Source organism: Triturus cristatus, chromosome 10 (assembly GCF_964204655.1).
Source record: "Triturus cristatus chromosome 10, aTriCri1.1, whole genome shotgun sequence".
Lineage (NCBI taxonomy): Eukaryota > Metazoa > Chordata > Amphibia > Caudata > Salamandridae > Triturus > Triturus cristatus.
Genome location: NC_140593.1, coordinates 995806235 through 995832222, shown reverse-complemented (window position 1 = coordinate 995832222; position 25988 = coordinate 995806235). Strand labels below are relative to the sequence as shown.

General features: G+C 45.8%; 1 protein-coding gene across 1 annotated transcript in view; it reads right to left on the bottom strand.

The window, feature by feature from the left end:
* MYO15A (myosin XVA) overlaps positions 1–25988 on the bottom strand; it is a 1126038-nt gene that overhangs the window by 43531 nt on the left and 1056519 nt on the right. The window contains exons 66-67 of the mRNA XM_085631315.1: positions 7102–7235; positions 2940–3080 (exon numbers count right to left, since the gene is read on the bottom strand). Coding sequence (XP_085487441.1) covers positions 2940–3080; positions 7102–7235 — 275 coding nt within the window. The remainder of the gene's footprint in view (positions 1–2939; positions 3081–7101; positions 7236–25988) is intronic.

The following is a 25988-nucleotide window of genomic DNA, read 5'->3' as shown; positions in this document are numbered from 1 at the left end:
AAATTTAAAATAAATTCTCTGATTAATGGACCAGAATGGATTCAAGAATTATAGAATTATCTGGAATGCTTAGGGAAAACTGGTGGACTTGGAATATCAAAGCAAGTGGTACAATGTATATTCCATGTGAATTAAAGAGGGCTCAGGGTAATCTGACATGAAGCAATTTTTATCTACTATGCTCCCAGATTTGATGCTGTATACTTTCTTTCTTCCACTGGAATTTCGGAGTGCTCACCATAAACGTTTGTGCAGCCCTACCAGACTAAGTATTCCCAGACGAATAACTGCATGATTTTTGAGGCACCAGCAGCCTGGCAAGTCTTGATGCTAAAAAACAAAAAACATTGAAGACTGGCCCATTTATGTTCTATAAAAACAACATCTACCTCTCAGCAGATTTGTAACAGGAAACCAGCTCTAAACATAAAACATTCCTGGCATTTTGCTCCACACTGCAGATGCTTGACATTTGATTAGACTTTCTGGAGTCGTCCACAATGTTGCTGACAGCTAATGGCATGAATATAGAGTTCTATGAACCGGATGATCTGGAAAACGTTCTGTACTCTCTGGCGGATACCTCTATGGACACGACACACTCTGGTCTGCAACTCATTCTACATCCATTATTGCACAATTATTTCAATACTGCAGTAGAGGGAGTGAACATGCAGATGCATAAAGAACTACAATTAGTAATGAGACACTCAGCAAAGAGGGAGGCGCATTGTGAGAGAAGACAAATCATGATCCGCATTCAAGACTAAACTTGTATACTACAAAAAATGGCCCTCAATCACTGAAAGGTGACTCTCTAGAGGGAGTTCAAGATTTGACATTTTCCATCATGCATGTTGCATTGTGTTTCTCCTTGTGAACTCACTAAGATGTAATATGGGAATGATTGGATTACCTCGGGACTTAAATGTATTAGAGCTATCAGCTTTGCTTTTATGTTACTGAGCCGGTCAGACACCCTTGTTTGAAACAGTTGCATATTACCAGACTATGCACATTTACTGAATACATTTTTTGGTTGATTCTGGATAAGAGGTTTGGTAAATTATAGGCAACTGGGCAGCAAAAAGCCCACACTAAACGCCTAGTAGGGTTAAGGTCTATAGTAGCGTTGCCATCCCCGTCGAAGGTGAATGATTGGGTTTGCAGTTAGGAGACTAGGGGGGTCCCTAGTAATGACTCTAGTCCATTATGTTATTCATGATTTGCTAACATTTCACCGTGGGTCAAACACCAACTCAGCCTTGACATTGGTGTCTACCTGCACAGATTGCCTTTTTTTAAATAAGGGGTGCCCCTCCTGCGCCACTCCCCTTCCCAACCCGCTGAAGGATATTTCGCTGCCAACAACTGCCTGCCCCACTGTTAAATTAGGCACTGCAGTGCAGGCGGCGAAACGCCTGTTGGCAAGAATGACACAACACAAAGTACGTATGCACTTATTCACTGCCCTCTTTTTGTTCTACATTTATTCCAACTGAGTGTTTTGTGCAGCCTTCTGACATAATTGCTCATTATCTACAAGTAGTCCTTGAATTATGGGTGCCACTCACACATTAGGTGACATGGGTTTCTATTGATGGCAACCACTGGTAGAAGGTCACAATGCCCCCTGGTATTTCGATAAATAGCAGAAACCCTAATGCTCACTTGCAAAATATCCTGCTCCTCTCACTTAATGCCAACAGCCTCACACACCATATAAGATGATAGAAAGTGCTTGAGAATTTCATGTTCAGCCATATGAATATTGCTCTAATACAGAATTAGCTCCTACTGAGTCTGAAAAGTTGAGAAGAGATTGGTTGTTCAATGTTATTTTTTATTGCAATACATCGGACTCATGAACAGATGCTGTAAGTATGCATTGTACAGGAGAGGGGTGGCGATTCTTTTATTTGTAAGTGTTTCTCCCTGGGCATTCTCAAACTTGTACCTACTTAGCAGAGTGATATGTCTTTACAAAAGTCAGAATTCAGGGGTAGGTATTAGTATTTGGTTACGCGTATGCACCAGCAGGGACCAAGTGGTACTTGTTTTCTGACCTCTCTAGAGTGATATCAGAACTTATCGACAATAAACAGGATGTGGGCAGAGGTCTGAATATAACATTAGATCCAGTGCTATACCGATCTAGCAGGATAAACCTGTGGCATATTCTCCGGCATGATCAAAGACCTGCTCCATGACTATGCCTTAGTGGAGGTGCCTCAACCCTCGCAATAGAGATCGTACTTTCGTCTCTTGTATTCACTGCATGACTACTCATAAATAATTTTTTCTCATGTCTCATACTGCATTGCCAGATGTTACATCTTGTGGAATATGGGAGAGTGGCATTTCAGACCCTTCCCTGTAGCACTGATTTTCCCCCCTGGCCTGTTAGCTTTGTACAATGAACTGTGGAGAATTAATACTAGGGTGCAGAGAGTAAGGGGAAAAAAGGGTAATGTGATCCAACTTCGAAGACAATCTGTCGCTTAACCAAGAATCCGTTACCTCAAAGCAGATCTTATGGGCTGCAGGAAAAACCTATATCAGGAGTGAAATGATTAAGGACTTGGTGGTCCAGGGTAAATGAGGTAGAGAGGCATGGACAGTTAGAGAAGATAATTCAAGATTTGATGGCTCAATATACAAAGACTTCCTCAACAATGACACTGAAAGAGCTAACAAAGCAAAATACGACGTAAACACATTTTTCACCATGCAGGCGGAATATTATTTTCATGTAAGTGATCCTGCTAGGTGCTTTCATTGTTTTGTTTTTCTATTTGTATTCTAACATAGCCTTTTTCCCTCTATTATCTTACCTTGTCTTGTCACACTTTTGCTATGGCTCATTGTATTCACACTATACCTTACTGTACCCGTGAGTGCCATAAAGAATTGTTTCAGAAAAATAGGGAATATTGTACCTGATCAAGCTGCAGTTGTGTCACTCTCTGTGACATCAGATCACCCAGCATAATCTCCACATATGGGTAACTGGAGCCAGCTGTCGGCCGTTGGGTCCGTGTTGACTGGATGTCTTTAAGTGGAAAATTCACTATCAATTCCTGTGTAATATGAGAAAGAAAAATATATACATAAGTATTAAATTATTGTTCACTCGTACATCTAATAACTCTTTATTGAACATGTATTCTTCCTCCTCATACCATTATTTAAAATATGTATTTTATTTGTAGGAAACGTATTACAATAATCATTTTTAACTCGAATCCAGATGCCTTGGTTACTTAACCGTCTTTCACCCATTTAATAGATTTTTTTTTATAAAACATGTATTTAATTTTATTTCACAATAAAAACAAAAGTCAGTACAAAAATATTTTGTTTGCCATATAATTTCCCTGAAAATTGCATGTGATCTTTAACAGCTACCCCTGTTTAACAGACACATTTAGCAATTTGTTACATTCGCAATGGCTTATTTACAACTACTCTCCTAATAAGTAATTATCGTATCCTCAATATTCTACATGTTTCAAATTTAATATCAGTCGCTCAGACAAATAGGTAATTTATTACAACTCTTATTCTAAATATCTCTCTTACCTTTCCTCCATTTCTTAATGTTTCTATCAAGTTTACTGTAACTCTCTAGCAAATGTTTCTCAATCTATTTCTTCTGGTCTCTGTTGTGGTGTTTACAAAACATAAGTTCTCCTATTCTTCCACCCATATTTATCGATATTAAATAATTACTTTTTATTTTTTTCTTAATTTCATATATTTGTGGAATCTACTACATATTTGGGTATACTATTTTGATGCACTACTGGTAATGTGCTACTTCCGATTTAAAGTTTGGCTGAATGGATAGTCTACAATGTCCAAATCGTTTTCTAAATGAAACAGAAGTAATAAATGTTATCAGCTGACTTCTTTCCAATCAGACACATTAATTATCTTATTTCTTTAGTTAACCACCAGTGACTATAAGAGAAGAGCTTAGTGAAAATAGACAGACAAAAATTCTGACAATTCTGACATGCATATATTACGCTGCTGAATGTGCACAATTTACATATGTTTGGCTATACACATACATTCCTGTCACACCCGAGAGTCAATTACACATGTTGAAGCATGCATGTGTAAGTTTAGGTATTCACAAATGAAGGGGGTTTACACCCCTTGTACTGTTCCTACTTGTGCAATGGTGTGCATGTTAGTACTGTATGTACTACTAGTGTTAATGTAATAAGACATTAAAAAATATTTTCGATATGTAATTTCCTGATACGTGCCATCCCTTACCACACGCCCGTAAAAGCTGCACAGAACAGGCTGCACAGAACAGTGGACAATCTGTACATCACTATCTGCAGCACATATGTCCAGTTCATCTGAGTGTAAGTAATGTGTTAGATAAGTGTAGTAAATAGTAAATGTATGTCTGACGTTTTGTGACTACTCTCTAAATTTACCTACTTTGCCCTGCATGCCCCTGATCCCTTTTCTGACACTCTCTGGGAACAATAACTTTTATATATCCACGTGGAACTTACAGGTGTTTACTTTGCACACAGTGTGGGCCTTAATAGGACAGAAATTAAACCTGCTCCAAAGACCTGCTAAACATTCATCGTTTTCTTGGTTACTCTTTACAGAAAACACTGTCTAACCTTATGACCCATCCTCACCGAGAACGTTTAATGAAGCTTTGCGCTGTATGCTTTACTGATTATAGGTGTTAGGGTATCATATGGGTATATAAAAGCAGAGACACCAGCTCAGTCTCTTGTGTGCTATACTAAAATTAGCTGCAATTAGAATATCCCCATTGGGATGTTGTTGCAATGATAATCACCAATCTTCACAGAGCTACATTTAAATCAGATTGTGTGCATGGGAACAAGTTCTATTTGATCGTATTTATATTTTGTGCACTGTAGCAGAGATAGACAGAACAGCTTTCATGGTTCAGTGCTTCCATGTGCCATAATCAGGGTTTATAAGGAGCTTAGTAATGGAGTCTCATATTCCAAGAGCATGCTTATTTGAAGCACTTCGCCCATGGTAAAACCTGGAGGTTTAATAGATGCTATTGACTGAGAACTCAGGTTTGAGGCATGTCAGTAATAGCTCCACCTCCATGGCATGCTTAAAATGGTCTAATCTCATTGGATATTCAAACAAACATGCACATATGCTACGAAGAAGTCCTTGGACTCCATCTGCCCCCCATGGCAACTCAGTAATCCATTCTGTTATCCACTGCTTTACAAATGCATGGTCAGTAATGACAGAGCTCCAGGCAAAAATGTGAATGGAACTTAGCACGATACAAATGCAGAGTAAAGCCTGTCACCAGTTCTCTTCATTACTTCAAGCCCTTCTCTTGCTCATCATTGCTCCTCCTAAATGAGGTACATCTGCATTGTGGAGAAAGACAACTAGATGGTTTACTATCAGCACACTCAAGAGTGCCTTTTTAATAAAGAAGATTAGAGTAAGGAAAATTCCCATACCAGTTTCTTTGTTGACTACAAAGCTAGAAACTCAGAAGAAGTAAAATCCAACTTGTAACAAAAGGAAGGAGGTAGTGTGTTTATGAGTAGGACTTGTAGTGATTACATTGTTGCAAAGTAAATTGGGCACCACCATCCTCATCTCTGTTTCTCGTCAAAGTGCTAAATAATTAGGAAAACAACAGGCAGTGAAAAACAGTACCTTGGCTGACCACAAAGTAACACCAGAAGGTTGACAGACCACGCTGCACAATGTCAATATCAAAAAGTCTGAGAAGTTCTAGACCAAAACCTACAACAAAATGCTCTAACTTGATACTCTCTGTACATCAATATTGGTGTAGGGAAAACACCTTGTCCAACTCATGGAACTCTAATGAAGATCCACCCATGATCAGGTCTTTGTATCTAGAATTGCAAAGTACAGGTACCAGCCTAAAAGTCATGGGGAAAGGCTACCCCTATCCTACTTTAACCAAAGATGAAAAATAAAAGATATGGCAAATGGAAAAGTCCAGCAGTAACTACATATGTGCTGCTCATTGAAACAAAAAAAGCAAACACAGGAATACAAACCTCATTAAAAGAGGTGAAACAAAGAAACTCCACAGAGCCAAAGTAAAAGCTAACCAAACACAATGAGTCAGATCATGGGTTTGAAAGATGATTGCAGAGTGACAAACAACCAAAGAAAGAATATGTTGAAACAAAAAAGTTTGAAATAACTTTGTGACCAACAAAAAAAATGTACGGTTACAGATCTCAACCACTGTACTTCATAGTGCCTCTCCCTAAACATTCCTTAAAGTGGGATCATCTTCGACCCTAGACATAAAAACAGCAATCATATTCTTACAAAAATTTGAACCAAGAATCTCAAAAAGATTATAGCTGAGAACCATAGAAACAGAAGCAATGAATGACAAAACCAACTAGCAGCAATTACTGCCACAAAAATACCCGAGGGACGGTGTATATGTGCAAAAGGATATCAGAGCGCACAGCTGGGTATAGGAGACTTGGAGAACCATTCCATCTGGTGGGAGGGAAGGAAATAAGACAATCTGAGTTAAAGCATATTACATAGCCACTACAAGCACATTTAAAATGTTGTATCAGATGAGCTTGCTCTTTTCCTTAATGTTTATGAATATTAAGGAAGAGCGTATGTTGGAAAAGTGGAAATTATTTGCCTGTGCTCTTTACAAAAACTAGTCTGTAAGTTAATGAGGCTGCAACCCATTTGATACCATCACTGTGTAGAGCTCCTTTTTGACTATGTATTGACTTTTGATGTCTTGTGTCTGCTTGTCTACCTATACTTAACCTGGAGCATTGCCAGAACGGACACTTCCCCTCGATGTACCATCACAAGGCAATGCAAGACAGTTCAACACAATGTAACATTAAAAGGACAAGATAACTTAAAATGACACTGTCTTTGTGGTTTTTCTTTACATTACTTGGATTTTGTCCCAAGAGATGCTCTCACACCACGATTATGCGATGTTTGTCAAGTGAGGTGAACAGTAAGATCACAAACATTGAAGGATGCAGGAAGGTGTAGACATGTTATCACTTTCAAGTATTGGACACATACATGGGTTTCCTTGTTCAGGAAGTTGAGCCCATTTTGGTTTACAGCCAGGATACACGGAGACACTATGGTGTTGTTGCTGCAGCTCTGGATGTAGAAGAAAGACGAACCGAACATTGGGTAAGCATTCAGCAACCCTGCAACACAAAGTAATGGGTCAGTTGCTGCAGACTACTACAGGAGATCAATAAAAAGCAAACCTTTCTGTGAAGATTAGCAGCATTAATCTTAATAAAAGTGGGCTCAATATGGTTGCTTCCTTGGAAAAGTATCTGATTATATATAACTTTATGTCTCTTTTAGGTTCCAAAGACATAGAGATTAGAGTCTGCCCAAAGGATGCCATATCTGGTGCCAGCTTTTGCATGTCAATCGGTAAAGAAATTGTATTAAAAAAGCATTTGTGTGCTAATGCTTGCACTCAACAATATCCAGAGGACAACTAGGGTAACATGGAAAAAGAAAACAATGCAAAACCAGTAAAGCACATCAAAAACCAAACTTAGATCTGTTATTTCCCCTATTGAACAAGTTGCTTACCTTCAGTTTTTTTCTTGTAGATATTCTAACCACATATTTCTCACCTTTTGAATCTCCTTTGTGCCAAACTGGCATGGGAAGTGTTTCATGCAAATGTTTGAGTGCGTCAGCAGATTAGGCCATTAGGTGACTGACAAACTGAGCGACCTAAACTGGAATATTATGACCAAACAGTCCACTCCACAGAATGGGGAGCGGGTAGGAGTTGAGAAATTGGTGATTAGATGGAGTATCCACCAGAAAGAATGTTATCAAAGGTAAGTAACTTGTTCTTTTGATGGATACCTTTAAACTCAGATGGCTCAGCTTTAAAATCAATACCACAGCAATGCCCGCACCAAGGTGATGCGTTTGCGGAGTGGATTTCACAACCAGGAATTTCTGCAGGACAGAACAGGCAAAATGTCCCTGCCTGCCGGCCTGAGAACCAAGCCAGTAGTGCATAGTGAAGGTATGGACTGACGCTGAATGGGTGTCCTAGCAGATGTCCAACACAAGAACACTCATAGCTCAGGACTTATTTGTGGCCTTCACCACGGTCACATGAACTCTACAGCCATCAGCTGGCTCCTTCCTGGCCAAGGCATAGCACAGCTTGTTAGACAGGACAATGTCTGGACTGCTCATCCCCTCTTTGCACCAGCAAATGCATCACCTTGGTGTGGGCATTGCTGTGGTATTGATTTTAAAGCTGAGCCATCTGAGTTTAAAGGTATCCATCAAAAGAACAAGTTACTTACCTTTGATAACATTCTTTCTGGTGGATACTGCTCGTGCCCCAATATTTCTTTGAGTGAGTCATCTATGAGTGACACAGGTCTCTAAATCCCTTGCTACAAAGTAAACATCTATTGAATTCCTGGCACTACCAGTGCTATTGCGTAGGTCACTCAGCGCCTTACATGCAATCAAACAGGAGTACGAGCGCAACTAAGTGACTCTCCTCCTGACCCCTCACCGCTGACACCACAATCTCTTCTATTGATTGACATGGTACAGGGCACCCTAATGGCACCAACTCTTGACCCCCCTCGGAGACAGCACCCAATCTAACCAAGAGCACTCCCTCGGACAAGCTGGATAAAATACTGGCGGCCATTGCAGAATCGTGGGCAGCATTTGAGGCTAAATTCGAATCTTTCACCAATGACAAAGCGTTTTTCTGGGAAAATCAGCGAAAACTCTCTGAAAAAGTTAAAACAAATACCCAAGCCATAGAGGCACTTTGACAATCCACCCGGAACATCACTGAACAGAAGCATTTGATCCTGGACCGTCTACGTATTGCAGAGAGTAAAATGGATGACGCTGAAAGGCGTTCCCACTGTAATAACATTCGTATTGTACGTCTGCCAGAGAGGTAACTGACTGTTGTCTGTTTCTAGGAATGCTGGATAAAACAGGATATTGCTCTTTTCGCAGTCTCTCCACATTTTGTGATCGAATGTGCACAGAGAGTCCCAGCTCGGAGCCCTCCACCTATGGCTCCACCAAGACCCATAGTGGCAAGACTATTGAACTATTGTGACAAAGATGTGATCCTGGCAGCAGCTCACAAAAGGACTACTGTCCTTTTTGATAATGGAAAAATTAAGTTCTTCTTGGACAACACGCTGGTGGTTCAGTGCCAGATAGCATATTTCCTGCAAGTCAAGAAAAAACGTAAATATGCTTTAATGTTTCGCGGCAAACTGCACATCTCGGATGGCCAGGTTACTATTTTTTTTCCCACAGCCTGAAGTGGCATCTGATTGGGTGGAAGCTCTTGATAAGGTATTTTAGATGATTTCAACTACCACCTAGAGCTAAGTACTAACTCAGACACCACCAGACTCCTGGACAATCTAGCAGCATACGGTCTCACTCAATTAGTGTCTGAACCTACACATTCAGCCGGCCACACGTTAGACGGCATTTTCACCAACAACCCAGACATCACTCTGACTAGGACCGTGCCATTACCCTGGACAGACCACAGGGCGATCTACTTTGACATTAGGGCAATAAACCCTAATCCTTTGTGCCCAAGCAGACCTTCAAGGGTGAGGATTCGGCGGTGGAACAAGATACAGGGGAGGGACTTAGAACACGCCCTTAGCATCTGCCCCCCACACTGGCCATGGACAACGACGAAACAGCGTACCAGTTTGACAACTGGATTCGTACAGCGGTTAACTATGTAGAGCCATTTCAGTTAAAAGAGCCTCAACAACCGCACAATGGTATGGGCCAGACATTAAACGTATAAAGATCGACTGCAGGAGAAGTGAACGAATCTGGAGATCAGACTACAGCAAGGAGCATAATGTGGCCTATAATTTAAATTTGGAAAAATATAAGGAGGCTATTAATGAAGCAAAACGTGTCTACTTCACTGCAAACATTGAGGCTGCCAGCAACTCCTCCAAGGAGCTCTTCAAATCCATTCAACTGTTAGTCATCAAACCTCAGCAGACTAATCAGTTTAGACCAGACCAAGTCTTGTAACAAACTGGCTATTTTCTTCCAAAGTAAGGTGCAATCAATCTACAACGATCTCCTCAACACATCTGGTGCTACGGTTAGCTGTAACAGCACATCAAAGGGGGAGAAGGTAGCTCATGACCAGCTAATCTGTTTCCGGGCGCTTTCTCACGAAGAGGTCAATAACCTCCTCCTATCTACTAAGTCGGGTTCCCCTAATGACCCTTGTCCCCCGGCCACTATGCATTTGGTATCCGGAAATATCAGTGCACAGCTAACCGCCCTTTTAAACCAAGTCATGGAGTCTGGCCTGTATCCCAGTGCCTGGAAAAAAGCATGCATAGGGCCAATTCTCAAAAAGCCAGCCCTCGACCCCACTGAAACAAAAAACTACGATCCAAACTCAGGGTTGCCGGTCAATGCTAAGATTTTTGAAAAAGCTGTTAACAAGGAGTTAACCCAACATCTCGAATCCAACTATCTGCTTGACCCGACACAGCACGGTTTCAGGCCATGCCACTCCACAGAGACGGCCTTGATAATAGCAACAGAGGAGATACGGAAAGTGATGGACGGGAGTGGGGGGCAGAGCTGTTCTTGTCTTCCTAGACCTATCAGCAGCATTTGACACCGTGAACCACACGGTGTTAGTGCAGTGGCTGAGGAACGTGGGAATTGAGGACACAGCTCTGGCCCTTCTCTCCTCCTTCCTAGCAGCAAAGGAGCAGAACATATACTGGGACAGCATACAGTCTGACACTTATCATCTTCCGTGCGGAGTGCCACAGGGCTCTGCTCTGTCTCCAATGATTTTGAACATATATGTTACCCCACTGGCCAGACTCGTCAGAAAGCACAGCTTCTCTCTGGTCTCCTATGCTGACGACTCACAGCTCATAATATTGGTTTCGAAACAACGAGAGATCGTTGCCAGCAGCTTTCATGCCTGTCTGACAGATATTATGAGCTGGATGAGCCAAAACTTCCTTAAAATTAACACTGACAAGACAGAGGGACTGGAGTTCGGTAAGGGCCTTTCACTGTGGAACAAAACCTGGTGGCCAACAGAGGCAGGTGACAGTCCTTGCCCTACCACTAAAGTCAGGAACCTTGGAGTGATCTTTGACGATCAGCTTAACTTCTCGGCCCAGGTCAATCGTCTGACCTCCTCCTGCTTCCTCTTACTTAAAGGTTTAGGAGATCTTCCCCTTTATTCCACAGAAGCTTCAAAAAACTGTTGTAGTAGCGCTTTTTCTCTCAAAATTAGACTACTGCAACGCGCTGTTTATGGGCATTGACAAGTCTCAGAGAATGAAACTACAGTCAATACAAAACGCGGCAGCTAGATTGTTGTTAAACATACCTAAAGGCCACTCCACTTCGGCGGGCATAAGGTCACTTCATTGGCTTCCTGTCCAGCAACGAGTGGAATTTAAGGCCCTCTGTATGGTACACAAGTCTCTATATGGAGGTGGGTCGGTGGAGATCCAGAGTCTGTTTTCCAGGCACTCTCCCACTAGAACCCTCAGATCCACAAACTCGGGTCTCATCCACACCTCCAAAATTCACAGAGCAAGGTGGGGGGGGGGGAGTCAGAGCTTATCACACTGTGCAACTAAGCTTTGGAATCAATTGCCTTCCACCATGCGACTTCAACCCAATCAGGTGATCTTCAGGAAATCGCTGAAGACCTGGCTGTTCCCTTCAAATTAAATCTCTGGTTCTACAGACCAGTCTCCCCACGCACACACTCAGTGCCAAGACGCAACGGCATTCGAGCGCTATCGAAATAACTATCCTAATCTATAAGCAAGAGCTTGGCTGCCTGCTTTCTCCTTTCCCTACTACACCTAAGATGGACCACATCACGACCACAGTCCGGAGACTGCACCACCAGAGAACAAGATGCAGCCCACACTCACTGGTGCAGAGCCGAAAGGAACAGCAGGATGAGGTTGCACTGGCGACCTCTTTGCGGGACTCTTGGCATCGCCTCAACTGCTCTCCTCTGACTCCACCATCTCAGGGGATGATCACACATGTCTGAGGAAATTTACTCTGATAAACCCACACCGCTGACCTTTACAACACAATCTATTGTGGACCTGGCATGATCCCTCCCTACTGTGACCCATGCATTTAAAGCCTTGGATACTCTGCATCATGTAACAAACCCTGTGACTATGCTGCTGTCCCCCGAGAGGTCCTCCCCTAACCTAGGGGATGCTTGCCGGACACAGCCAACCTACCATTCACCTAGTTTGGACTCATAGCTGGCTGAACTGCCACTTTCAGGTACGATGAGCTATTAGCGGAGTTGGAAGTCCTGTCTCGCTCCTGCCATAGACCCACTCCCTTGGCACATATGTCTTGGGGACTGAAATGGTTTTGTCTTGTTCTCCATTCCCCTATCCCGTTTAGTTGGTATGTGTTTATTGTCTTTTCTATTTTTGTTGGATGGCGAGTTATGTTCTATCCTGTGGAAGCTATGCGCATCCATGTAGCATTCGGTCACTGTTTGTGCGGTTATGCTGAGGTTTGCCCTCCACAGGGCTCCTTTTTGTATCTGGTACACACATGCTACCTTCAAGATGCCCTAGAGGTGTTCTATTCTCCACCATACCTGGTAAACCTTTATCATTCGCTGACACCTATAACTTGATCACTTGGAATGCTAGGGGTATATAGGATAGATGTGGCATTACTCCATTGGCAGATCCACATTGCTTGTCTGCAGGGAGCCAATTTGACAACTGTAGAGGTATCTAAGTTACAAGCTAAATGGAGGGGCCAGGTGTTTGGTACATGGTTCTCTGTCTATGCTAGTGGGGCTGTGTTGTAGATGAGAGCAAGGGTTTCCTTAGCGACCTCCCCAGCCTGAGTACTTGTACATGAATACACCACACACAGAGCTTGGTAGTGCACAGCTTTATTTTGCTGCGTGTAACTGTGAACTCAACATTCTAAACATGAACTCTATTCACCACACCCGAACACTTATGTCACAGTTCTCCAGAGCCCATCAGGAACCTAAAGGGTCCCTCCTCTTTGACATCAGGAACAGGCAAATGATGAGGCAGTGTGAAGAATCTCACAGAATGGACTTTGCAGGATGGTGAGCATTCACCATGTGTCCTTTACTAGTCACAACTTTGAAGGGTTGAGATTTAAAGGGAGCATCAAAATTGTGTTTTCTCTGGTGTCGTGCCACAACCCGATCTCCTTCATTGAAAGTAGTGTTCTTGGCGCATCGACTCTTGTCGGCATATACTTTCATCTTTTGCTTACGGCACTATTCTGTTGACGAAGCTCACCATCTGTTGTAGATCTTCTTTTGGCCCAGTGTGGAAACTTGGTTGTCATGGCTCCCGGAACATCAGGGCAGCTGGACTTTCACCTGTCGTTGAATGCGGAGTCAGTAAGCTCGAAGTGCAGCAGGGAGAGCTGATCATCAAGCTTCTCCAATGTAGCATACTAAACAGTCTTTTACTATATGCCCATAAGGCGCTCGACAATGCCATTTGCTTGTGGCCAATGAGGTGTGTTTTCTGATGCTCCTCATTGAGATGATTAATAAAGTCTCTGAATTCTTGACTATTGAACGGTGGGCCAGCGTCAGACATTAGAATTAAAGGAAAACCCCATGTTGCAAAAATGCCATCTAACCTGGAGATTACTCTTTCTTGAGTGTCGGTGAGAGATCTTTTACCAATAGAAAACGGGAGTATTCATCAATACCCGACATCAGGAGATGTCCATTGTCAAGAGGACCAAAGAAATCAACAGTGATCCACTCACATACATATTTTGGTAAATACGACATACATGTTTAAGGTATGTTGAGCGATTTTGGGAGATAAACAATTGCACAAATGACTCTCTTTCAACTCTCTCTTGTCAAGATGAGTAAACCAAAAAGGTCTTGGAGAGCTCGTTTAGTGGCAACAATTCCATGATGTCCTTCAAGAGCCACTTCGATTACTTCTTGCCACAGACTCTTCGGTATGACAATTTTCGAATCTCGTAAGACAATACCTTCTTAAGTAATGGAAGTTCATCTTTCACATTTTTAAACTTCTGATATTCGCTGTCATTTGTGAGAGGAGGTCGAGTGTGCTGTTTCCAGGATTGATGTGCAATAGTAACTTTTAGTATTAATATGTTACTATCTTTGCTTGTTGCAGTAATGATTTGTTCCAATGAAATAGCAGCAGGTGTACTGGACTTCACAATGAAGTTAATGTAGGCTTCAGGTGCTTTGGAAGGAGTACCATGACCTTGTACTGGCACTCATGAAAAGTAGTCAGCAGGGTTTTGATCAATAGTGTAGTCATATTCCTGTAATCGCAAACCCCAATGTTCAATCCAGGGAGGCATCTTGGCTTTTAGGTTGCCAAAGATGGTAAGCAACGCTGCTTGATCTGTTAAAAGAGTGAAAGGTTTTCTATATAAGGATACATGGAAATGTTCACAAGCCCACACCACTGCTAAACTTTCTTTCCCAAGTTGTGAAGCACAAGTTACTACTTATATATCTGTAAGAGACATTAGTTAGTGAAAGATTCCTTACCTTAGAATATCCCCTGGCGTCAGACTGGATCCGGAAAGTTTTGCTTAGCAGTACCCCTGCGCGTCAGTAGGTGGCGTCGTGCGGCTCCGCGTCCGTCACTGGCACCGTAAGCGCCGAGATGACGCCATGGAGAGTACTTAGGTGCCATCCAGGCGCGCTGACGTTAGTTCTGTGCACGACTTTCCGCGCCAGGAACGCAGAGCCATGCAAGGTGCTGACCATTGGTGCAGAAAACTAGGGCCCTAAGAGGGATGACCTTAACCCTAGTAACCAGTCTGCAGAACGGGAAGGATGGGTGGGGCGGTAAAGAATCTATCACTAACTAATGTTTCTTACAGATATATCGTTACACAAGTAGTAACTTGTGCATCTGAAAGAGACACGTTAGTGATAGATTCCTTACCTTAGAATAGATACCCCAGCAATACCAACCTCGGTGGTGGTTCTGCGAACAAGATTACACCAGAAAGTCACGGAGTACAGAACGGCCAAAGAAGCCGTCCCTCCGGACTTGACTGTCAAGGCAGTAGTGCTTGGTAAACGTGTGCAGCGAGGCCCACGTAGCTGCCTGACAAATGTCCTGCAAGGGGACGCCACGTCCCACGGCAGTAGTCGCTGCAGTTGCCCTGGTAGAATGGGCATGCAGCCCCACAGGAGGCTCCTTCTTAGCGAAGGAGTAACATGCTTTGATGTACAGAACGACCCACCGAGAGATGGTCCGTCTGTGCACCGCCCGACCTTTTTTTGGCACCCACGTAGCCAACAAAAAGCTGGTCATCCACCCTGAACTGCTGTGTACGCTTTAGATAGGATGCAAGCGCATGTTTGGGGTCCAGACGGTGGAGCCTCTGTTCCTCCCTTGAAGGATGCGGAGGCGGAAAGAAGGTAGGCAAAGTGATGGTCTGCCCGATGTGGAAGGGCGTGACCACCGTTGGCAAAAAAGAAGGACGGGTCCGTAACACCACCTTGTCCGGATGAATAGAAAGGAAAGGAGGCTTGGAAGAAAGAGCCTGGAGCACTCACTCTTCTAGCAGAGGTGATAGCGACAAGGAAAGCCGTCATAAGAGTAAGAAGATGCAAAGGACAGGTATGAAGGGGCCCGAAAGGAGCGCACATCAGATAGGTCAAAACGAGATTCAAGTCCCATTGAGGCATGATGAACGGCACGGGAGGAAACGTGTGCGTAATGCCTTTAAGAAAACGGTTAACAACCGGGGACTTAAAAAGAGAAGGCTGATCTGGAAGCCTCAAAAAGGCGGAGATGGACGAAAGATAACCTTTGATAGTGCCCAGAGCAGAGCCCTGCTGGGCCAAAGAAAGAAGGAACAGAAGAACTTTAGGAAGAGGGGCAGAAAGGGGATCCACAGCCTTCGCTGTGCACCATGCCACAAATTTGTTCCGCCAACAGGCGTATACCGTTTTAGTGGAGGGACGCCTGGCTGCCAAGATGACATCACAGACTTCGGGAGGAAGATCGAAAGCTGTCAACTGTCGCCGCTCAATTTCCACGCATGGAGGTGGAGGCTGGACAGGTTCGGGTGGAGGACCGTCCCCTGCTGCTGCGACAGAAGATCCTCACGAAGAGGCAGACAGATCGGGGGATCGATCGCCATGCTGAATAGCTCGGGATACCAGTATCTTCGTGCCCAATCTAGAGCCACAAGGATGACTTGGGCCCAGTCGCGCTGGATCTTCTTCAGCACTCTGGGCAGAAGTGGTATAGGCGGAAAGGCGTACAATAGACCGCAACTCCACTCGCGATGAAAAGAGTCGCCGAGCGAGTGCCGCCTTGGAAATTCCAACGTGCAGAACTGATGACATTGCGAGTTCTCTTCGGTGGGGAATAGATCTAACCAAGGCTCTCCCCACTGCTGAAAGAGCCTTGCACCACGTCCGAGTGCAGATGCCTTTCGTGATCCATCAAGCACCAGCGGCTGAGTTCGTCCGCCCTGGCGTTCAGAGAACCTGCCAGGTGTTGAATCACCAAGGTAATGCATTGATGCTCCAGCCACGTCCAGAGGTGCAGAGCCTCCTGACATAGGGCCCAGGACCCCACCCCGCCCTGTTTGTTGCAATACCACATGGCGGTGGTGTTGTCCGTGAACACCTGCACCACACTTCCCCGAACAGAGGGAAGGAGTGCAAGCCAGATCGCCTGAAGCTCCAAAAGGTTGAAATGGAGCCGGGACTCCACCGGAGACCAGAGTCCTCTGATCTCCGCCTCTCCCAAGTGTCCTCCCCATCCCAGGAGGGACGCATCCGTCACCACTGTGTGCTCCAGTTGGGGAAGGGAGAGGGATCTGCCATTGACCCAATCGCGATTTGTGAGCCACCACTGCAACTGCTGTGCAGTGCCCTCCGAGATCTGGACATGATCGGACAGGCTGCCCTGATCTTGTGCCCACTGGAACTTAAGGTCCCACTGCAGAGCCCGCATATGCCATCTGGCATGTGTCACCAGCAGGATGCAGGAGGCCATCAGGCCCAGAAGCCGGAGGCTCATCCTGAGTGAAACCCGGGACAGAGGCTGAAAGATCGGAATCATAGACTGAATATCCCAAACTCGCTGCTCGGGAGGATAAAACCGAAACAGCGTAGAATCCAGAACCGCTCCAATGAAGGGGAGCTTCAGAGAGGGACTCAGGTGAGACTTCGGCACTTTGATGGAGAACCCCAGGAAATGCAGGAGGTCGGCCGTAGTCTGAAGGTGGGTGACGACTGTCTGGGGCGAGCCCGCCTTCAACAACCAGTCATCGAGGTAGGGGAAGACTGACACCCCCGACCTGTGTAGATGAGCTGCAACCACCGCCATCACTTTCGTGAACACCCGAGGGGCGCTGGTAAGGCCAAATGGGAGCATGGCAAACTGAAAATGCTCCTGGCCTACCGTGAACCGCAGGTAACGCCGGTGGGCCGGCAGGACGGGAATGTGAAAATATGCGTCCTGCAAGTCCAACGCTACCATCCAGTCTCCAGGGTCGAGGGCAGCTAAGACCTGAGCCAGTCAGCATCCTGAACTTCTCCTTCCGGAGGAAGCGATTGACGTCCCGGAGGTCCAAGATAGGACGCAGACCCCCTTTGTCCTTCTTGGGGACCAGAAAGTAGTGGAAATAACAACCACTCCCTACTTCTGGTCCAGGAACACTCTCGATGGCCCCCTTGGCCAAGAGGGACGTGACATCCTGGCGGAGAAGAGCCAAGTGATCCCCCGACATGCGGTGGCACCGAGGTGGCATGGCAGGAGGGGAGGACTGAAAGGGAAGGGAGTACCCGTGGCAGATTATCTGAAGCACCCATTTGTCTGATGTAATTTCGCGCCAGTGAGGGAGATGATGGCGGATCCTGCCACCCACCGGCGTGGGGTGCTCCCCGAAGCTCAGATTAGGAAGGTTTGGAGGCGGAAGCAGTGGGGGTGGAGGTGGACAGACCCTCACGCTGGATCCCTGACCCGCCACTGCGGAAACCGCGACCCCGGCCATGCTGGGGCTGGTTCTGCACATGCGTAGGGGACGGGCGCGCCTGACTGCCTCTACCTTGGCCACAAAAGGAACGAAAACCAAGAGAGGCCGAGCTCTTAGTAGAAAGGCCCAAGGACTTGGCCATTGCCCGTGAATCGTTAAAGCGCCCCAGGGCACTGTCAGCCTTGTCGCCAAACAGGCGGGTGCCATCAAAGGGCATGTCCAGGAGCGAGCTTTGGACATCGGGCGAGAACCCAGTCGAACGCAACCAGGCGTGACGTTGCAACACCACAGTTGTAGAAATCGCCTTGCCCAATGAGTCAGCGGTGTCCAACCCACACCGAATGGTGAACTTAGCCGCATCCTTACCCTCAGCAATTGCCTGAGAAAGGACAGCCTGCACCTCCTCAGGACACTGAGGCAACACCTGAGCAACGGCATCCCACACTGTGTGGGAGTAGCGGCCCAACCAGCAGGCGGTGTTCACCGACCGCAGCCCTAAGCTGGCCGACGAGAACAACCACTTCCCAAACTGGTCCAGCCGTTTAGAGACCTTATCTGGTGGGGCCGTAGGAAAAACACTCTGTGACGTCGAGGCCTGAATGACCAGGCTCTAAGGCGTAGGGTGAGTAGTCAAAAAGGCGGGGTCACCGGGCGCCGGTCGGTGGCGCCTGGTGACATTTTTATCCACCGGGGCCCCCGTGGCCGGCCTCAACCAAGTGCCCAAGAGGACATCGGTAAGGGCGTCATTGAAGGGTAGCAACGGCTCCGACGAAGTAGACGCCGTCTGGAGCAGCTCGTGAGGAGGTTGGTCTTGAGGGCCACTGTGGGGAGGTCAAGATTGAGGGACTCAGCTGCCCGACGGAGGACCATCGTGTAGGAGGCACCTTCCTCCATCGTAGGTGGGGCGGAGGCGAACCGCGGGTCAGAGGATACATCAAGGTCGCCTGCCTCCTCCAAGTCGTCCACCCAATCCTGCTCGGTGTCACATTGCCGGGCAAGAGGGTCCTCGGACCCTTCCCAGTCTTCGTCCACCTCTGGCGTAGAGGGAGCCGGTCGCGGCAGCAAAGCTGGAGCCGTAGAAGGGATGAACGGCGTCGGGAACGGCGCCGAGAACGGCGCTGGCTGGGGTCAGACCGGCGCCGTCTCCCAATGCGGATCCCAGGCCGGAACAAAATGGTCCTGGAACCGGGGCAAGGGAGGAATAAACGGCACCCAGTGTGGTGCCGGGGGTGGAGCCGAGGACGGGGCTGGAGCCGGCAACGCCGCACCTCGTGGCGCCGGGGCCGGAGCCACTGGTGTAGGATCCTGTGGCGCCGGTGGCGGAGCCGCTGGGCCAACAGGATCTGGACACGGGACCACGGGCCTGAAGGCGCACCGGTGGGAGCCCGAGGCCTAAAAAGGAGGTCCATGGTAGCAAGGAATTCTTGCACCTGTTCGGGAGTCGCCGACGGACCCGGGTATGGCGGGTAGGCCGCGGGACTCCCAGGCTCCAGGGGAGCCGCCGGGGCGAAGCCCCTGACCCCCGCGTCCGCCTCCGGGAAGCGACGGGGGGACATCGGAGAGCGAACATGCTTCTTCGACTTCTTTTTATGGCGTTGCTTACAGGAATCCGAAGGTGAAGACTTGGAGCCTGAGGCGCGATGGCTCCGGTCCCGCGAGCTGTCCCGGGAATGGCCCCTGGACCCGGAGCGGCGGTGTGACGAATGCCGGACCTCCAGCAACTTCCTACGCCGCTCGCGCAAGGCCTTGGGTGCCATGGCTCGACAATCCTGGCAGTCCCGGGAGTCGTGCGCAGTCTCCAGGCAGTAGAGGCAAACATCGTGGGTGTCCGCCACTTACATATTCAGGCGACAGGCCCCACAGGACTTACGTGCACCAGGAGAAAAGAGAGGAGACAAAAAGTCTCAAAATAGTATGAAAAAAGTGACTAAGGTACGTGCTCAATCCGGATCTGCGCTTGCTGGCGCGGAGAAAGAAAGAACTGACATCAGCGCGCATGGGTGGCGCCTAAGTACTCTCCGTGGCGTCATCTCGTCGCTTACAGCGCCAGTGACGGACGCGGAGCCGCACAACGCCACCTACTGACGCGCAGGGGTACTGCTAAGCAAAACTTTCCAGATCCAGTCTGACGCCTGGGGATATTCTAAGGTAAGGAATCTATCACTAACGTGTCTCTTTCAGATTAGGCATGTTCAGTTTGTGACAAAGTTCTGCTTGCATATGCCACAATATGCCTTCAAGCATTTGGGTGTCCACTACGTTGGGCAAGGATCGATCCCAACCCGACTTGGCTTGTGCCAACAAAAATCTTTGTGAGAAGCTTTGGATCAAATTTTCGCATTCTCAGTTGCAAGCTTGATTTTCTTAAAACTTTGTTCACATTCGTGTGACCAGAAAAATGAAGAATTTCTTTTTTGTTGAGTCTCTTAAGGGAGCACTTACTGTGGCAAAGTTACATATGTATCTGGAACAGTAAGTGGGCATGCAAAGGAATGGAGGTAACATGGTAACATCTTTTGGGGAGGATTAGTTGCTGACAAAACTTGTACTTTAGCTGAATCAGGTGTTATGCCACTCAGAAAAGATATGGCCAAAGAATTTAAGTTTTCTTTTGTGGAACTCACATTTCTCAGCATTCAAAGTTAAACCTGCATCAGTAAGTAAATGACACACTTGTATAAGCGCTTTATTATGCTCCTTTTGGGGAGCTCCAAAAACCACTATGTCATCATTGTAATTGAAACATTCATGACTGGTTGTATGATACATCGAATGACATTTTGAAAACATTCTGCAGCTGATGACACCCCAAAACTTAATTGTTTAAATCTAAACAAACAGGCAATGTGCCTTAAATTTTCTTCAAGTTCCAATTGATAATATGCTTTGTTCAGATCAAGGCGAGAGAATAATTTGGCACTATTCAGCTGTGTGATCATGTCAGCAATGTGCGGATCAGGATATCATACTTTCTCAACTGCCTTGTTAGCTTGACGCATATCAACACAGATGTGTACAGCTCCTTCAATGTCCTTTTTGGGCACTATTATTATGGGCGAAACCCATGGAGCTGTACCAATAGATCGCTCAATGATATCATGCTTTAGTAATGTTTCAGGCTCTTTCGTAACAGCTTCCTTTAGATGAAATGCAATTTGTCTATTTCTTTGAGCAACGGGCAGAACGTCTTCATTGATATGCAGTTGCACTTTCATGGTCTTAAGTTTTCAATCCATGAAACAACGACAGGAACTGACTTACAATTTCATGATGAACATTCATGTTGTAGTTCGCAGATATAAAGTCCCTTATTGGCAGGGGAAACATCCTTTACCCCGCATGCGTTACTCCGCATACCATTACCCCCCATTTTTTACACTGCAAAATCTTTTACAACGCAGTGCTTTACACCGCAAACTATTACAATGCATTCACCATAGTAACGCCCCCGTGGAGTTAGAATAGTAAATTGCATTGTAATGGGGAATGCGTTGTAATGGATTGCGTTATAAAGCCCTGCGTTGTAAAAGATTTTGAGGTGTAAAAACTGCGGGGTAATGACACACAGAGTAAAAGTGTGCGGGGTAAAGTGTCCTATTCATTGGCAGCAGTATTGAAACTGAGTAAATGGGCACTTGACGCAGTACCTTATAGTACATGAATAGGTGCTTGTAATTGGTTTTTTTTGTGTTTCATGGTTGCTACGAATGAAGCTTGACTCTTTAATGGTGTCAATGCAGCCCATGTATATACTTTAGTCTTAAATGGTGTGAGATGGGGCAATGGAGACAGTTCGTTGTATTTCTCCTCAGGCATAATGTTTATCAACGCACCACTGTCAATAATAAAAGGTATGGAGCAACCGTTTACTTTTAGTGTAATTTGACTTTCCTTTGACTCATATTCTTCTTCACCTGCGACCAGTCCGACATGCGCCTGTTTTTCTGAGGTAAACATCGACATCACACCTGTCTTCTTCACTGTCACTTGACAATGAAACTGAAGAACACTTAGATGAAGATTTAGATGACGATTGACTTTATTTAGTGTTGATTTGTTTCTGCTGATGTTGCCGCTTGGCATTGTGGGCGTGCGTAGAACATCGCTTCTGGAAGTTTGTGCGTCCATTTTGTTTCTGGGTGTGATGCAATTAGCTTTTCCATCACCTTGCAAACTGTTACAAAACGGTTCTCTTTCCCAAAGCCTTTGCATACTTGTCCAATTGGGGGACTTTTACCTTCATGTGGTAACAAAAATCCACATCTAAAACACAGTTTCTTTTTCTTTGAAGGCATCACTTTGTGTTCTTCAGCTTTGTGTTTCTGCTTACTTTTCATATTCATGACTGACTCACTCTGGGCACCTCCAGCCACCACATGAGCAGCTTGTCGATCAGCAGGTTCCTCAGATCTAGCAGCCATGAGAACTCGCTCCAGACGAAGGGTTTTTCTCAGCATTCGTACTCTGAATGAATCTGACCGACATCTGTTATATAACTCAGTGACGTATAGATTTTTCATCATCAAATTAATTGAACTTACAGTGTTTGATGAGCGTATCAAGTTCCTCAACAAATTTGTCAATTGTTTCACCAGCTTTCTGTCATTGCTGACTGAAAATATATCTTTCGTAATCGTACTTGGTTGTCGCTGCCTTTAGCATTTTCGTACTGTATGATTTATAGCTCAGTGTTGCGTAGTGGCACAGTACCTCTTTCACAGTCTTATTAGAAGGTTTATGGCCAACGATGAGTAAACTTATCAATGAGGCTTTCATTATCTTGAAATGGTTCACACTGGCTGGAGTGATGCTTTGACTCCACAAACGTCAAAAGTTGATCTTCACTTCGACTGAGGCACGTGTGGCATGCACAAGCAGTTTGCTGGACCACATAAAACTCTCTCGGAGAGCATTGACGAACTTCAGGTTACATATCCCCTAACTCATCACCAGTTGTAGCATCCTCCCCAGCCTGGGTAATCATGAATAAATACGCCACACACGGAGCTTGGTATTACACATCTTTATTTTGCTGGGTATAACTGCGAACTCAACATTCTAAACATGAACTCTATTCACCACACCCAAACACCTATGTCACAATTCTTCGAAGTCCATCAGGAACTAAAAGGGTCCCATCATCGCTAACTCACAAGAAACTACACCCTTGAGGGTTGATAAGGTGCATAATGACTCTGATGGTCATTTTCTTCTAGTTAACAGTGTCCTCAATGGCAATCACATTGTAGGGGTAATCTATACTCCCCATACTGATCAATTAGCCCTCTGGTCCCAATTAACAACTATTATCACAGACCGGCCCAATGTGATGTGGATTATTGGCGGGACTTTAACATGCCCACCTTGACTGATTGATACCCTTTCTCCTGCGATTCCCCTGTTTTACTTAATTCCGACATGCTCCGGCAGTGGCTGGCTCATTGGGCTTTGGCAGACACGACAAGAGTTTTCCTTCTGCTCCTCACAAACTTCATTCCCGCTAGGACAGATTTATCTGCTTCATGTCCCTTCATATGACAGTCACAGCTATACACTATCAGCCCAAGTTTTATCTGAACATAACCCCCTGGTTAAGCCTGTGGCCCGGGGTAATCCGCCTTCTCCTATCCCCACATGGAGACTGGTGATGCCAATACCAGATCATGCAGTAGTTTCTCAGACACTGCACGATCATATTGATAAATTCTTTAGGAAAAACACAGGAACTTCCTCCTCTCATCTGACAGAATGGGAAAAGTTTTAAAGTTGTTATGAAAGGGTTGTGTATAAAAACCACTGTGGGCGTCCGTAGAGTTCTTGCCTGAGACATTCTAAAAGCAGAAGCCTCCCAGCTGGAACAGGCTGTAATACACTTACCTGATAAAATAAATGATCTGTGTGAGGCGCGCACTAGCTACTTTGACACAGTGAAGTTGGTTTGTTGCCATGACTATGGTGCATATTTGGCTAAAGCCCACAATTAAGGTGACAAGTCTAGTCGTCTTCTGGCAAGACTTGTTACTCCTCGCCTGACCAACTCCACCCCGCTTCCAGCTGGAGACACACCCACACACAGCTGCCCGTTAATACTGCCCTTCATGTTTTTACAAAGAATTATATACTGCCCCACCACCACTACCTGATGATATGTTTGCACAATGTGTTGCTCATATACTCCTTCCCTGACTATTGCGGGAGGCCAGCGTGTCCCTTGATGCCCCCATTGCAACCCATGAAATGCTACTGCTACTGAAGGCCTTGCTTAAGAGACAGGTCCCAGGTACAGATGGTCTGTCATCTGAATTTTAAGTACAATTTGCCCCCCGACCTGGCAACCAAATTAGCAGCATTACATGATGCCAATTACTCCGTCTGCCTGCTTTCCCCTACTTTTAATGCTGCTGTCATCTCTATTCGAGTAAAGCAACATAAGGACCCACAGACCTGGCGTCCTACTGCCAGCTATTCGTCTTAATCATTATCTTTAAGATCTTAACTACATTTCTTGTATGCCACCTTCTTGCGGAACTGTAAGATATAATACAGGACGACCAGACGGGCTTTGTACTGGGCGGCAACACCTCTCTTAACTTAAGAAGTGTAGAAAGGTAGAGTATTATCTGATGGTGCTGGTTAGGATTCACCATCCAATACTCTCACAATACCCCAAAGATGGTCCTTGGATTCACAATAATAAATCCTTAGCTCAGTCCTGGTAGAGTGGCAGAGAGCAGTCTGGCTTTAGTAGAGGAAGCATTTCAGAGTACCACCATGGACGATAAGTGATTGGCATGACTCAAAAGAAACCCGGAACCAATTTGTAAACACAAAGCAGATTGTTATATAAATTAAGACACCAAAACGAAGTAAATCAGATAAGTATAACCGGAGTTATGGATTTTAGAAGCAATAATAAATCACTACAAACTTTAGCATTGTGGACAATAGGAAAAAGTACTAGTGGCAATCGGTCACTTGCAGGTCGAGTTGCACGGAACCTAAGGACGGTAAAGGTGATGCAGGTCCCAGGACCAAGCCACAACAGTCAGTTCGATTTTACCTGGCTTGAGAAGCCTAAATGCAGAGTTGCTCTGGATGTCTGGGGTGCTGAAGTGGGAGCCACGGGGAAACTGGTTTGACCACTTACACGGTGCTGATGAGGAAACGGGTGCAAAATGTTGACAACGAAGCCACTCCTGATGTTGGATGAAGGTTTTGTGGTGTTCCCTTGAGGTGCAGTGTCGAGTAAGCAGATGATTGTAACACTGACCACCAACAAGCCTTGGCAGCGATAAGCTCAGCAGAAAGTTATTTCGACATCCGTAGATCCGGGGGGAAATGGTAGCCGCCTGAAACTTGCTGTATGTCAGGACTATGATTTCCATAATGCACTGGACCATCTACGTTTGGGCGATCTCTCAGAAGGTCTGATGGTCAGCCAATCTTTGGTTCTGGTAAGTTGTTTTTACCTGTGGTGTGGAGGGGACTAGTGCCACTAGTACAGGGGAGTGTGTAGTTACCTTTGGCTCTCAAAGGGGTCCCTCTGCCTGGGGAAACCGGTCTTTGGTCTTGGACGATTCACAGTCATGCAGTTCCAGAAAGGTCACCACAGTTGTAGGCTATCACGCCTTTGCATTGTGCAGGTCCTGTGGTCGCAGACACGGGTCTCGTCTTTGTCTTTTGTTGCAAGTCAGATCAGAACTGAGGTTCTGGTGTCAGGGGTAGCCCTTAAATCCTAGACTTAGGGGCATTAGGGGTGTGGATACAAGAGGCCAATGGGCTACTTGCCCCAGCAGCTAATCCACCCCTGGGGTGACCACATCCGGGGGTGTGTGTCACCTTTTCTACCCAGAACC